The following is a 12380-nucleotide window of genomic DNA, read 5'->3' as shown; positions in this document are numbered from 1 at the left end:
AATGAAGTGAAAGACTTTTAATGAAACTGTTATTGAGTCCTTGACTGAATGAGTCATTTAATTTATTACACAGCAGGTTAGAGTAAAAACAAAAATACACATTTTAATAATCACACTGCTGTTTATGAGCCTCTGAAATTGAATAAAACCTTCAGAAAAATCTCATGTTTTATGGAGAAAACGACATTCCCAACAGTTTTTAATGATAAGAGATCTAACAGATTCAAATGTGATTGTTCAGTAAAAAAAATCGAAGAAACTCTTAAAAAATATATTTTTATTTGTTTTAGCAAAAAATAATAATATATAAATATATATATATATAACTAACTAACCAACTATTACTCATTATTTTATACAAATATTTCTTTTAATTTCTCTTAATATTCCACTCTCACCTGATGGCTAGAAACGTTATTTTAATAAAATTTGGTTACAGTAAACATTTAAAAAAAATTTTTGACAGATTTAAATATATTTGCTTTCTGTACAGTTATCAACAGAACTGAAATCTTCTGTAAAATATTACTGTAAGTCTTTATGTGAGCACATTTCTACTTAACGTCATCATTTGACCAAAAAAAAAAAAAAACGTTAATTTCAGCCAAACTTCAAAACTTTATCTAGAAATGTAATTTCCGGTTTGAAAAAAGATTAGGTTCTAAATCCAGTGACGTTATAGGATTTTCAATAAATAAAAATACTATTTAAATGAATCTGTACTAAAGTTTGGGTATGGAAAGATTTTTTTCCCTCCAGAAATCTGAAACTACTTTAACTCAGAGGGTTTAAATGGCTTTATTTTGAAACTCCTGACCGGAAGCGCGCGTGTCTGCTGGCGCTTCGCGAGGTGAAGCAGCTCCAGGATTCTGATCGGGTCGGAGAGCAGAAGAGGAGGAGGAGGAAGGAGCTACTGAACAAACATCTGCAGAAGTTTGAAAATCTGCAAAAATAAAAAGTAAGTTTTTGTTTTTGTTTGTTGTTGTTTTTGCGCGCACGTGCCTCCTGTCTGATCCTCAGACCCCAGTTTCTCTGGTTCGGTCTCGGGGGGTGGGGGGGGTCCATGGTGCCTTCAGGTGTCCAGCAGTGAAAGCTCGATCGGGATGTTGTTTTTCCGGCTGCAGGTTCGGATTATCGCAGCAGCTGATCGGATTACCGCCACTCTCCCTTTTCCCGCTCAGAGCCAAAGATCTCCGCGCAGCTTCTGCACATTGATGATGGAGAAGTACGAGAAGATCGCGAAGATCGGGGAGGGCTCCTACGGAGTGGTCTTCAAGTGCAGGAACAGAGAGACGGGGCAGATCGTGGCCATCAAGAAGTTCGTGGAGTCCGAAGATGATCCGATCATCAGGAAGATCGCGCTGAGGGAGATCCGGATGCTGAAGGTAGGAGGAGGAGCAGCTCCTGGAGGAGCGAGGATGGGGCTCCTGCTCCTGCTGAAGCAAAAACGGGTTCATTTATGATAGAAACCAAAAAACATTTAAAAAACATAAATCATAAAGTTTTTACGGAGAGATTTAATTTTGAAAGGATTTCAGAGTTCACATGAAGCGGAAAGTTTTAAAGATGTTTTTCATTTTCTAAACCGGGGAAAGTAAAATAAATAAAATAAATAAAAGAAAGAGCTGAAAACCTGCAGGAAAGATCCTGATGTGGACGTTTCAGATGTTTTTGACAGAAATGTTCTTCCAGAAGCAGATCAGATGTTTTCTTATTTTGAAGGTCGGAAATCTTCACAGAACTTCAAATCTGGAGATGCAAACGACCACAAACAAGTTTGGTTTCTTAATGTCCCACATTCAATACAAATAAAGTTGAATGCGTTAAAAAAAAGCATCAACATGCTAAAACTGCAGCATGGACTTTCAAAATAAAATTCAACTGAAGTATTTCAGAATAAAGGCGGAGTAGACAGATGTTTGACCATCATCTCTGACCGTTTCAGTTCAGTGATCCAAAATAAGAAATGAACTCAAATGAACGTTTGTTGTTTTCTTTCTTCAGAAGAGGGCATCAAAGACCGTCTGTGGGGGAGTCATTAGGGATGCAGGAGGGGGTGCTGCTGCTGTGGCTGGTTGTCAGGGCAACAGCATGTTTATCACCTGTTCATCTGTTTGTGCAGCAGCTGAAGCACGCCAACCTGGTCAACCTGATGGAGGTGTTCCGGCGCAAGCGCAAGCTCCACCTGGTGTTCGAGTACTGCGACCACACCGTCCTCAACGAGCTGGACCGCCATCCCAGAGGGTGGGTCCGCCTCCATCGCCACAGCAGAAGCTCTGGGTTGTCAAGGAGACGCTCAGGAAAGAGAAAGTTTTCATGTTGTTCTCTGTGGCGTTTCTGCACAAATCAAAGGTGAAGAAGAATCGGATCGTTCTGATGAACCCGTCAGGGAGAATGTGACGGTGGGGGCGGGGCTTAATCCCTACTTTATTTACATCACAGTAGCAGGGAGGGGGGAGCAAAAGGATGCTTTGTTGTGATGCGTCTCCATAGCAACAGACGTTTGTGTCCAGGAGGGAGCGTCTCTCTGTTTTTAGTTTGATTTGTTTTTTTTGCAGTTAGAAGCTGTTTGAAGGGGCTGGGGGGGGGTCTACTCGTTTTGTGAACGGTGCGGCGATGAGGCATCAATAGCACAGACGTGCGTGGGCACGTGCACGGATGGAGGTCTGTTTTTCACCCAAACTCCGGCTGAATCTGAGCCGTTTGTTTCTGCTCTCCCAGGAGGCCGAGCTGCTCCCTGCGGTATGCTTGCACTCAGGACCTCCCAGCATGCTTTGCTGGCAGGCAGACATTTTTTATAGGGAGCGTTCGGACTGTCTGACCCCCCCTCTCATTCCTGGTCCCAACCTGCTGCCCCCCAAATTCAAAGAGGAGAAAAAGGGGGCGGAGACGGGCACTAACTGCTGGTCACAAAGCTCGAATTAGCCTTTTTCACCGCCGCCATGATAGATGGTGCCCCCCCCTCCCCCCTCCCCACCTGAGCCAACAAAGCTGCAGTGTTGGGGGGGGGGGGTCCCATAAAAGCAGCAGGACAGTCGCTCAGAACAACAGCTGAGAGAGGAAACTGAGTTTAACCTTGAGGGGTTTCTGATCCTGCAGAAACAGAAAGTGAACTTTTAGTTTCAAAAAGAACCTAAAGAGTACACCCCCCCCCCATCCAATGCCCCCACCTCTCCTTTGAATTCAACAGGAAATCAAAATGCTGCAGTTCCTAAAATGACCACTGGAGGCAGCTTGTGACAGTAATATTAGGACCATGTTTCTTTTTTGTTTTAATTTAAAAAAAGTATGACTTTTTTATCATAAATGTACGTTTTAAAGTCGTAAATCTGCGACTTTAAAACGTACATTTATCAAAAAAAGTTGTGAATTTATGACTTTAACTCCTTGATGCCTGTTGTCTCTGCTTAAAAACAAAAACATAAGTGACTTTTTTTCATGGCACAAGATAAATTGAGTCCTTTAGGGGTTAAATCTTGTAATTTGACTTTTTTGTTTGGTGGCCCTAATTCTTTGTCATGCAAGTGGAAGCAGGATGTGAGTGGTTGCCGTGGTAACTACGATGCAGAGACTCCATTTTTATTCAGGAATGTTTCTGACATGATTCGTTTCTCTGAAGCTGCCGTCTGTCTCTGACGTTTAGGGATTTCTCCAGTTTCTGAGTCTTCTGATTATTCTTTTAAAGACTTTGCAGAATTTTTTTTTTAATTTATCATCTTTTAAAGTGTTCTGTCATGGATCTGAAAGCTTCTGTCCATCCACAATTCTTTAGAGCTCCTTGTGTTTCAGATCCTTTGTTAGTTTAGATTTTCTGAATCTTCTTAAATATTTCTTTGCTTTAACTGTTCAGGGAGCAGCATCACATTTCAACAGATAAATGTGTCGCATTCATCAGTTTATGTTGGACAAATGAAAATAGTTTCAAAATCTTATCTATTAAAAAAAATCTAAAGTTTCATGAAACTTCTAAACCTGATTCGCTTTTTATGTCTTCAGGGCGCAAAAATCTATTTTTGAATCCAGTTTTGCTTAAATACGAATCCGTTTTTCCATGTTAAGGTGGATCTGGTTTTATTTTTTGTTAAGGTGGATCTGGTTTTATTTCTGTGTTAAGATGGATCTGGTTTTATTTCTTTGTTAAGGTGGATCTGGTTTTATTTTTTGTTAAGGTGGATCTGGTTTTATTTCTGTGTTAAGGTGGATCTGGTTTTATTTCTTTGTTAAGATGGATCTGTTTTTATTTTTTGTTAAGGTGGATCTGATTTTATGTTTGTCAAGGTGGATCTGCTTTTATTTTTTTCTTAAGATGGATCTGGTTTTATTTCTGTGTTAAGGTGGATCTGGTTTTATTTTTTTGTTAAGGTGGATCTGTTTTTATTTTTTTTGTTATGGTAGATCTGGCTTTGTTTCTGTGTTAAGGTGGATCTGGTTTTATTTCTTTGTTAAGGTGGATCTGGTTTTATTTCTTTGTTAAGGTGGATCTGGTTTTATTTATTTTTTTCTTAAGATGGATCTGGTTTTATTTCTGTGTTAAGGTGGATCTGGTTTTATTTTTTTTCTTAAGATGGATCTGGTTTTATTTCTGTGTTAAGGTGGATCTGGTTTTATTTTTATGTTAAGGTGGATCTGATTTTATGTTTGTTAAGGTTGATCTTTTTTTATTTTTTTTGTTAAGGTGGATCTGTTTTTATGTTTGTGTTAAGGTGGATCTGGTTTTATTTTTTTGTTAAGGTGGATCTGGTTTTATTTTTCCTGCAGCGTTCCTGAACATCTGGTCAAGAGTATCACCTGGCAGACGCTTCAGGCCGTCAACTTCTGCCACAAACAAAACGTGAGCTCCTCCTTCACTACAAGACCTCCATCTTCTGACTCCTGCTTGTTTCCAGATTCTTCTCCTTCCTCCTCACCCCCCACCCCCAGCTTCTGCTGTACGACTGCTTTTAACCAGAATTCCTTTCCCTTGACTGAGCAGCAGCTAATGAATTATCTGGACGCTTCAGAGGCAAGAGCTCCTCTGACCTCCTCAGAGCTCCTCTGACCTCCTCTGACCTCCTCAGCCTCAAACTGCAGAAACCTCCTGACTTTTCCTCTGTCTGCAGTGCATCCACAGAGACGTGAAGCCGGAGAACATCCTGATCACCAAGCAGCAGGTCATCAAACTCTGCGACTTTGGCTTCGCCCGGATCCTCAGTGAGTTCACAAGCTCCTCCCACCAAACCTTAACAAGCTCCTCCCACCAAACCTTAACAAGCTTCTCCCTCCAATCTTTCACAAGCTCCTCCCTTCAATCTTTCACAAGCTCCTCCCACCAAACCTTAGGAAGCTCCTCCCACCAAACCTTAGGAAGCTCCTCCCTCCAAAACTTAACAAGCTCCTCCCTCCAATCTTTCACAAGCTCCTCCCTCCAATCTTTCACAAGCTCCTCCCTCCAGTCCTTCACAAGCTCCTCCCTCCATCACTACACCTTAAACTCCTGAGCGTCCGGTTCCATCAGAATCGGATCTTCCCGTCTGATCCAGAACCTCACAGACAGAGCGATCCGGTCTCTCTCCGGTCTGTGAGGTTTTCTTCCTCGTTTCTGTTCAGTGAAGAACGTCGTTTTCTGGAGGATCAAAGATGTTTTATGAAAATGCAGAGTTTGATTCTCTAAAATAAACCTGAACAGATTTATTGTGAGTCATCGACCTTCTGGTTCTGGGAAATTTGATCCAAAAGAATCCAGAAGAATCCTGGTTTCTGGATCATCAAACTCCAGAAGACTTATCAGAAATCCACTCGGTTCTGTGAAAATGTTAATTATGAACGTTAACGTCTCGGTTTGCTGAGTCTGTTTGAGATTATAATGTGACCTTTCACCCACATTCTGACCCGGTTCTGACTCTCGTCTCGTTCTGTGGACCCCCAGCCGGGCCCAGTGACTACTACACGGACTACGTGGCCACCCGCTGGTACCGGGCCCCCGAGCTGCTGGTGGGGGACACGCAGTACGGCCCCCCCGTGGACGTCTGGGCCATCGGGTGTGTTTTTGCCGAACTCCTGTCGGGAATTCCTCTGTGGCCCGGGAAGTCCGACATGGATCAGCTGTACCTGATCCGGAAGACTCTTGGTAAGAGGACGGCGGTTCCATGTTTCTGTGTTCCGGCTCATCTGTTGGGTAAATCAAACGCACCCCTCTGCCCTCTGAAGGTGACCTGACTCCTCGGCACCAGCAGGTGTTCAGCACCAACCAGTACTTCTGCGGACTCCCCATCCCAGAACCGCAGGAGCGGGTGAGCCTCCGATCCGCACGGTGGTCCAGAAACCGCCGTTTACCCGCATTTACCCTCTTGGGGCTTTTCAGGAACCTCTGGAGCAGAAGTACCCCAACCTCTCCCAGCAGACTCTGAGCCTCATGAAGGTGAGACGCTCGATCACTCGGACTCATAGAACCTGGGGTTCTGCCGGTTCTTGTGAGCTGAACCCGCTTTTGCTGCTCAGAGCTGCCTGAAGATGGACCCGTCCGAGCGGCTGAGCTGTGAGCAGCTCCTCCAGCACCCGTACTTCAGCTGCATGAGAGAGAGGAGCCAGAGCTCGTCGCAGGAACCGGACCGGCCCGGAAACAAGAGGACCCGCCTCCCCCGCAGGCCCCTCCCCCCCGGGGTGAGAACCGCCAATGAAAATGTTCCGATTTGTTCAATAATCCTCGAACTGAAACGTTTAGGCCAAATTCACAGATCAATCCTCCATTCAGAACGAAATCAGAGTTTATTATTTTATTTTTAAAAAAGAAGAGAAAAATGAAGAATAAAACAGCTTTTACTTTTATACGACAAATTTTAGACTTTGAAGAGTTTTTTAAAGGAGCATTTTTCTCATGTGGAATTAGGGCCACAAAAAAAAATGTTCACACAAGAAAAAGTCGTAATTTATGATTAAAAAACAAGTAATTTTGTAAGAAAAAAGTAGCAAATTATTGAAAATAAAGTCATAAATTATTGAGTAAATAAATTAGAATTTTACAACAATAAAATCATACATTTATTAGAAAAAAAGAATTTTTTTGAGAATAAAGTTGTAGTTTAATGAGAAAAGAAGTCAAAGATTTATAATAAAAAATTCACAATTTTATGAGAATATAGTTATACATTTTTGTTAAAAAAAGTGATTTTTTAGAATAAAGTCGTTAATGAGTAAATGAGTTATAATTTTACAAGAACAAAGTTGTAATTTTATGAGAAAAAAGTAATTTTAAAGGAATAAAATCTTAAATTTAAGAAAAAAGTGATAATTTTATGAAAATAAAGAGAGAAAAGAAAAATAATTTTATGAGAAGAATGCTGTTGATTATGTGAAAAAAATCAGAATTCTACGAGAATTAAGTCTTAATTTTATGAGATTTTATAAGAATGAAGTTGTAAATTAATGAGTAAATAAGTTAGAATTTTACAAAAAAAGCAATAAATTTATGACAAAATATATGTAATTTTACCAGAATAAAACTGTGAAATTATGAGGATCTTAATTTAATGAGGAAAAAGCCAAACTTTTTCAGAAATATAAGTGGCGGCATAAGCTCTAACCCCATAAGATGCACACTAAAAGCTTTTTTTAATCATCATCCATGACCCACAATGCATCTGGACTTCTGCTGCTACACTGCAGATAACGGCGCTCCTGACAATAAGCCACTCCTCGTTGGTCAAGAATCTTCTTCTGAAGAAATTATTTTAATGTATATAATAATAGTCGATATTGACTCATTAAGACTTCACATTTCTCTATTCGCTTCATTCTTGTATTTTTTATTGTGGCTTTAAAACTCTGTCGTTAAAAAAAGATATTTGGAAAAAAATGTGTAATAAGTAGAGCTGTCAGGCGATTAAATTTTTTAATCGCGATTAATCGCATTGTCCGTAGTTAACTTGCAATTAATCGCAAAATAATATGTGGCCTTTTTTTAAGGAAAAGAATGTGTGCTTCGTGGAATTTAGCAGTTCTACAGTAATTATGAAAACAAGAAATTAAATTGTTTGATTGTTAAATTGTTCCTTTTTTATTTAGATTCTGGTGTTTCTTTCATTTTAAGGTGATTCTGATTTGACTAACTTTTATTTTTAACTAATTTTTAGTTTCATTTTGTATTTTCAGTAGTTAGTGTAGATTATCTACAGTCAGGTATAGAAACAGATAATCTGAAGTCATCGTCGGGATCCTGTTCAACCAAAATGAAGCCTGAAGAGTTGACTCCGCCCACCTCAAGCTTGTCAAAGCAGCTATTGGACATGACAAAGTAAACTCCCAGAGTCTCATAGATAATTATAAATAAATCTTTTCTTTATTGTTGTGTTAGTTATATATCTAAGAACATCAGGAAGCAGAATGAAGTTCAGTTTATTTGTGTAAAGTTGGATGTTTAACATGAGAACATCGACTGTATCTGAGAGCTGGACTGAGTGACTCCTCCCCCTGGTGTTCCAAACAGGAAGTGGCTCCAATAGACTTGAATAGAGAAATGAACGGCTGTTCCTCATTCTATTGGTCACAGTCACCATTGACACATTTGTAACATCTTCTTGATAATCTGCTCTTTTAAATATTTTTTCTGTAGTTCAAGTTCTAAACTGACCAATCAGAAGTCTCAGTGCAAGTGGGCGGAGCCTGTGTCCGTATCTTGAAAAAAATGTGACAGAATTTACTTAATTTGGTCGAAGAATTTACTTAATTTGGTCGAAGAGACTTCATTATTCCTACTCTATGGCCTCTAGTGGTCTTTGGTGGAACTGTATCCTTTAGTTGATCTGCTGAGAGTCGGCCTTCAGACTGTGGAGCTTCAGTTCTGGTTCTTCTAGAGCTGACTCAGCGTTTAGTTTCTTCTTCCTCATCTCCGTTTCTCTCCGTCTGCGCAGTCTCTGCCGCAGCTGACCGGCAGCAGCATCTTCCCTTCTCTGAACACCAAAAAGTACCACAACCTGCGCAGGTTCAACTACCACCTACCGAACATCTGAGCCGCTGTGGCCACGCCCCCCAGAGCCCCACCTACACCTTTTACCTGCCTATGCACACCTGAGGATTTCTGACAAAGAGCCGCCGCGCTCTGCCTGTGAGCAGACTGAGGGTTCAACTCCCGTGTAGCGCTTTGCCCCTTTTGCCAAATGTGTTTCTAGAACGGGCTCCAATAGAGCAGCAGACTAGATATTTGTCACATAGACCCAAACTGGAACGTTTCAGACATATTTATTCACGGCACTCACAAATATTCAACCTCTTTCTCAGCAGCAGAAATCCCTCGCCGTAATTTAATGAGAAATGCCAAAAACTGAAGATTTTCACTCACTGCTTGTCTGATGTAGAAATCTCTAAATAAAGTTCAGAAAACTGAAAACTGTCCGTCTGAAGCGTCTTTGTGTCCTGAAGGAACTGAAGTGGATCAGTTCTATGACGGGTCCAGGTCCAGAGAGACGTCCAGGCGCGGCAGCGCCCTCTGCAGTCGGTCTACGGTCGCCTGCCTGTCTTTGATTCCAGGGAGATCGCTGAGAAACAGATACTCCAGGTTCCTGCGGGGAGGGAGGGGGCACGCCTTTACTGACGGCTGTTCGAACGGAAACCGTGACCGTTCTCATGAAGACCAACCTGAGCCGGTGCAGGGCGACCACGCCCTTATCCGTCACGTTTCCACACGACACCAGCTCCATCATGAACAGGCTCTGCTGCAGGTTCTGGATGGAGCTGAGCCGCTCCAGACAGGCGTCTTGGATGTACATACACCTGCAGAGTTTGATCTCCTCCAGGTGCTCCAGGCCCTCTGAGGACAAAGAACGGGAACGTTCTGAAGGAGGGAATTTTTCAGACAGCTGGATCTTTAATAGCATGATGAATATTCCATAGCAACCATTCAGTTTTTCTCTTGTCTGTGGATGCTATATAACTGTACCAAGTTTTGTGAGTCTGTGCTAAAGTAAGTTTTCTAATTTCCTTAGCAACCAACGTTTATTTACCTGAAACGCCCACATTACAAAGAAAAAACGACACGTGGATGTGTTTGAACTTAGAGTCATGTGATGTGCTTTGGTTTTCTGACCTCTGACGTTACCGTAGATACAGTGAACGATCAGTTCAGGAGCAGTTTCATAAACATGCTGTCCATGGCGACAAGCTTCAATCACGTGACATGCCCACTTCCTGTCCATCGGATCTAGAATTGGACAGGTTTGGTCCTGAAAAAACTGGTATTTTTGCAGGTGAGTGGAAACAGGAAGTGGATTTTCCCGGGAAAATGTACCTCATCACTTTGAGTTAAATGTTCTGAGTCTGTGAGCTTTTATTTTGAAACTTGCTGCTCTACTGTTGGAGCATTTTTGGGTTAAACGTTCTCCGTAACGGGAAGCGGTTCTGCTCCGTCAAACACTGACCCAGGTGCTCGAACCCTCGGACCATGATGCAGGACTCCGTGGCGTCGATGGCCTGGATCTTGTACCGGCCCAGCGGCCCCGTCGGCAGGGCGTTGTAGTCCAGATGCCAGCGGTCGAAACCCTGAAACCGGACTTTGGCGCCGCAGCGGAGCAGCCACTCGGCAGCAGCTCGGTCCGGACCGACCGCCCGGATCCTGTCGTGGTCCACCCTGGGGTGAAAGGACACGTCCAGAAGTGAGGGTTTGAATCCCTCCTTTAGAGGAGAGACTGAATCCCTCGTGTCTGGAAACGGCAGCTGATGAGTTCAATCAAATCAACCTTTATTTAAAAAACACTTTTCATTCATGTAGCTGTATGTTTAGGAAGAACAGATCCTCATGTTCTGTACTGTCAGTGTGGACCATGTTGATGGTGCGCATGCGCATCAGGGGTCCCATCATGAACATCCCCGCGTTCGGATGAGGTTACTGCGCATGTCTGTCAGCATTAATAGCACTTGTGTCTCACTTGTTGAAAACTGCGTTCAGCCACCCCCAGAAGTACCGTCGGCCCCCGTCCGCGCGCCTGCAGGCTGACGTCACAGCCCGCGGCAGCAGCAACATGGCGCCGCGCTGGAAAACAGCAAATTCATAGAAACTAACGGACGAGGAAATAACGGACGAACCGGGAGAGACGGAGACGTTTTCACAGACTCACCTGTCCTCCAGCTGAGTCTGTTTACAGGAGCGTTTGACCTCGTGTCACGTGATATAAGCGTCCTCTCCTATTGGGTGTACGGATTACGTCACGAGCAGAAGGAGGCGGAGTCTCAGAATGAAGCGGGTTCAGTGATATATAATATAATTTCACGAAACTTCAATTTAAGGGGAAAAAAATCGGTTGAATACTTTAACTCTGTCTCCAAATACATGAAGTATGAAGCTCTGGATATGGATAACAAATAAAATTACTTTTAATTCAAACGTTATTGTCTCTTTGTTACTTTGCAAATGTTTATTATATTTATATCTCAGTAGTTTCACCATATGTCTGACTTAACGTTTGTAGTTCTAAAAAATACAGCGGGAAACAAAAATATTATCAAGAAAGCTAATAATACAAAAAAAAGTTGTACCAACAAAAGTGAAAGTTCATCCTGCATTCAGACATTGACTGTATCTGAAAACTGGACTGAGTGAGTGTGATGTCACTCACAGAAAATTGTTTACTTCTGGGTCCAACCAAATTCACTCGTCATTTTTCTACCATATGGAAGCGCCATGTTGGAGCCACCCAGCGTTAGAGAGTTATTAGGCAGAGTCGGTCTGACTGTAAGTTTCTACTGCAACTCCTGTCGCCAATCAGGAGTGAGCTTGTTGGAAGGCCACGCCCCATTTGCTTTAAAGAGGGCACAGGAGAATCAACATTTTGAGCATTCAAGGATGGGCCAGCGGACAGCACATGCTTTAATTGAGGCATCTGATTGGCCAGTTTATTATGTGAATAACTTATAATGAAGAAAGAAAAGAATAATAAAAAGATGGTATTTTTAAAATCATAAAAAAAACTATAAGAGCCAGAATGTTTGTTCTGACTAATAGAATGACTGAGTAACAGCTGTTTATTTTTCTATAGAAGTCGATGGGAATTTGGGTTCTTGGAGCCACTTCCTGTTTGGAACGCCGGGGGGAGGAGTAACTCAGTCCAGTTCTCATCTACAGTCAATGGTTTTGACTTTTGATCAGTTTTTAATTGCAAATCAGCTTGAGGTTGATTATTAAATTATCTTGGGAAAACATCATCCAGAAAATAGATGGAAAAACATAATTTGAAAAACACTCACAATAATTTATTTTGAAAAAAATAAATATATATTTTAAAAATCACAAAGAAAATTATCTTTAAAACTAGATATATTTATATATATATATATTTATATTTATAGTTTCATCTTTTCTGCATGGAGTAATGTGAAGCACAGTTGGATGTTTAAAGCCACATTTAGCACAAGAG

General features: G+C 41.7%; 2 protein-coding genes across 5 annotated transcripts; one reads left to right on the top strand and one right to left on the bottom strand.

Moving 5' to 3' along the window:
* Positions 1–505: 505 nt before the first annotated feature.
* Positions 506–9361, top strand: cdkl1 (cyclin-dependent kinase-like 1 (CDC2-related kinase)). 4 transcript variants are annotated; one of them, XM_024275641.2, is made up of 10 exons: positions 506–958; positions 1125–1385; positions 2123–2244; positions 4759–4831; positions 5100–5190; positions 5906–6106; positions 6187–6269; positions 6341–6397; positions 6478–6639; positions 8886–9361. In XM_024275641.2, the coding sequence occupies exons 2-10, from the start codon at positions 1215–1217 to the stop codon at positions 8982–8984; spliced, it is 1059 nt and encodes a 352-aa protein (XP_024131409.1). In that variant the 5' UTR covers positions 506–958; positions 1125–1214; the 3' UTR covers positions 8985–9361. The 4 variants fall into 4 exon arrangements, with proteins under 4 accessions (XP_024131409.1, XP_024131400.1, XP_024131417.2 ...); XM_024275632.2 differs by having other exon boundaries at positions 507–958; positions 1182–1385; XM_024275649.2 differs by lacking the exon at positions 506–958 and having other exon boundaries at positions 1009–1385; positions 2126–2244.
* dmac2l (distal membrane arm assembly complex 2 like) lies at positions 9198–11241 on the bottom strand. The gene is made up of 5 exons (XM_024275846.2): positions 11085–11241; positions 10896–10999; positions 10389–10597; positions 9610–9781; positions 9198–9533 (listed from the first exon to the last, which is right to left on the bottom strand). Exons 2-5 carry the CDS (start codon positions 10988–10990, stop codon positions 9413–9415), a joined length of 597 nt encoding a protein of 198 aa, XP_024131614.1. The 5' UTR covers positions 10991–10999; positions 11085–11241; the 3' UTR covers positions 9198–9412.
* Between the last annotated feature and the right edge of the window lie 1139 nt (positions 11242–12380).

This window comes from Oryzias melastigma, linkage group LG22, assembly GCF_002922805.2.
Source record: "Oryzias melastigma strain HK-1 linkage group LG22, ASM292280v2, whole genome shotgun sequence".
In the NCBI taxonomy this organism is placed as follows: Eukaryota; Metazoa; Chordata; class Actinopteri; order Beloniformes; family Adrianichthyidae; genus Oryzias; species Oryzias melastigma.
Note: the sequence above shows the minus strand (reverse complement) of the source record. Positions and strands in the feature narration are given on the sequence as shown.

Coding starts and splice junctions, on each gene's coding strand:
- cdkl1 (XM_036209873.1), top strand. CDS start 1,104: ATGTTGTTTTTCCGGCTGCAGGTTCGGATTATCGCAGCAGCTGATCGG. Junction 6,270..6,340: donor TCCCAGAACCGCAGGAGCGG/GTGAGCCTCCGA, acceptor GGGGCTTTTCAG/GAACCTCTGGAGCAGAAGTA. Junction 6,640..8,885: donor GCAGGCCCCTCCCCCCCGGG/GTGAGAACCGCC, acceptor CCGTCTGCGCAG/TCTCTGCCGCAGCTGACCGG.
- dmac2l (XM_024275846.2), bottom strand. CDS start 10,990: ATGTTGCTGCTGCCGCGGGCTGTGACGTCAGCCTGCAGGCGCGCGGAC. Junction 10,598..10,895: donor CTGAACGCAGTTTTCAACAA/GTGAGACACAAG, acceptor CTTTCACCCCAG/GGTGGACCACGACAGGATCC. Junction 9,782..10,388: donor CCGAGGGTTCGAGCACCTGG/GTCAGTGTTTGA, acceptor CTTTGTCCTCAG/AGGGCCTGGAGCACCTGGAG.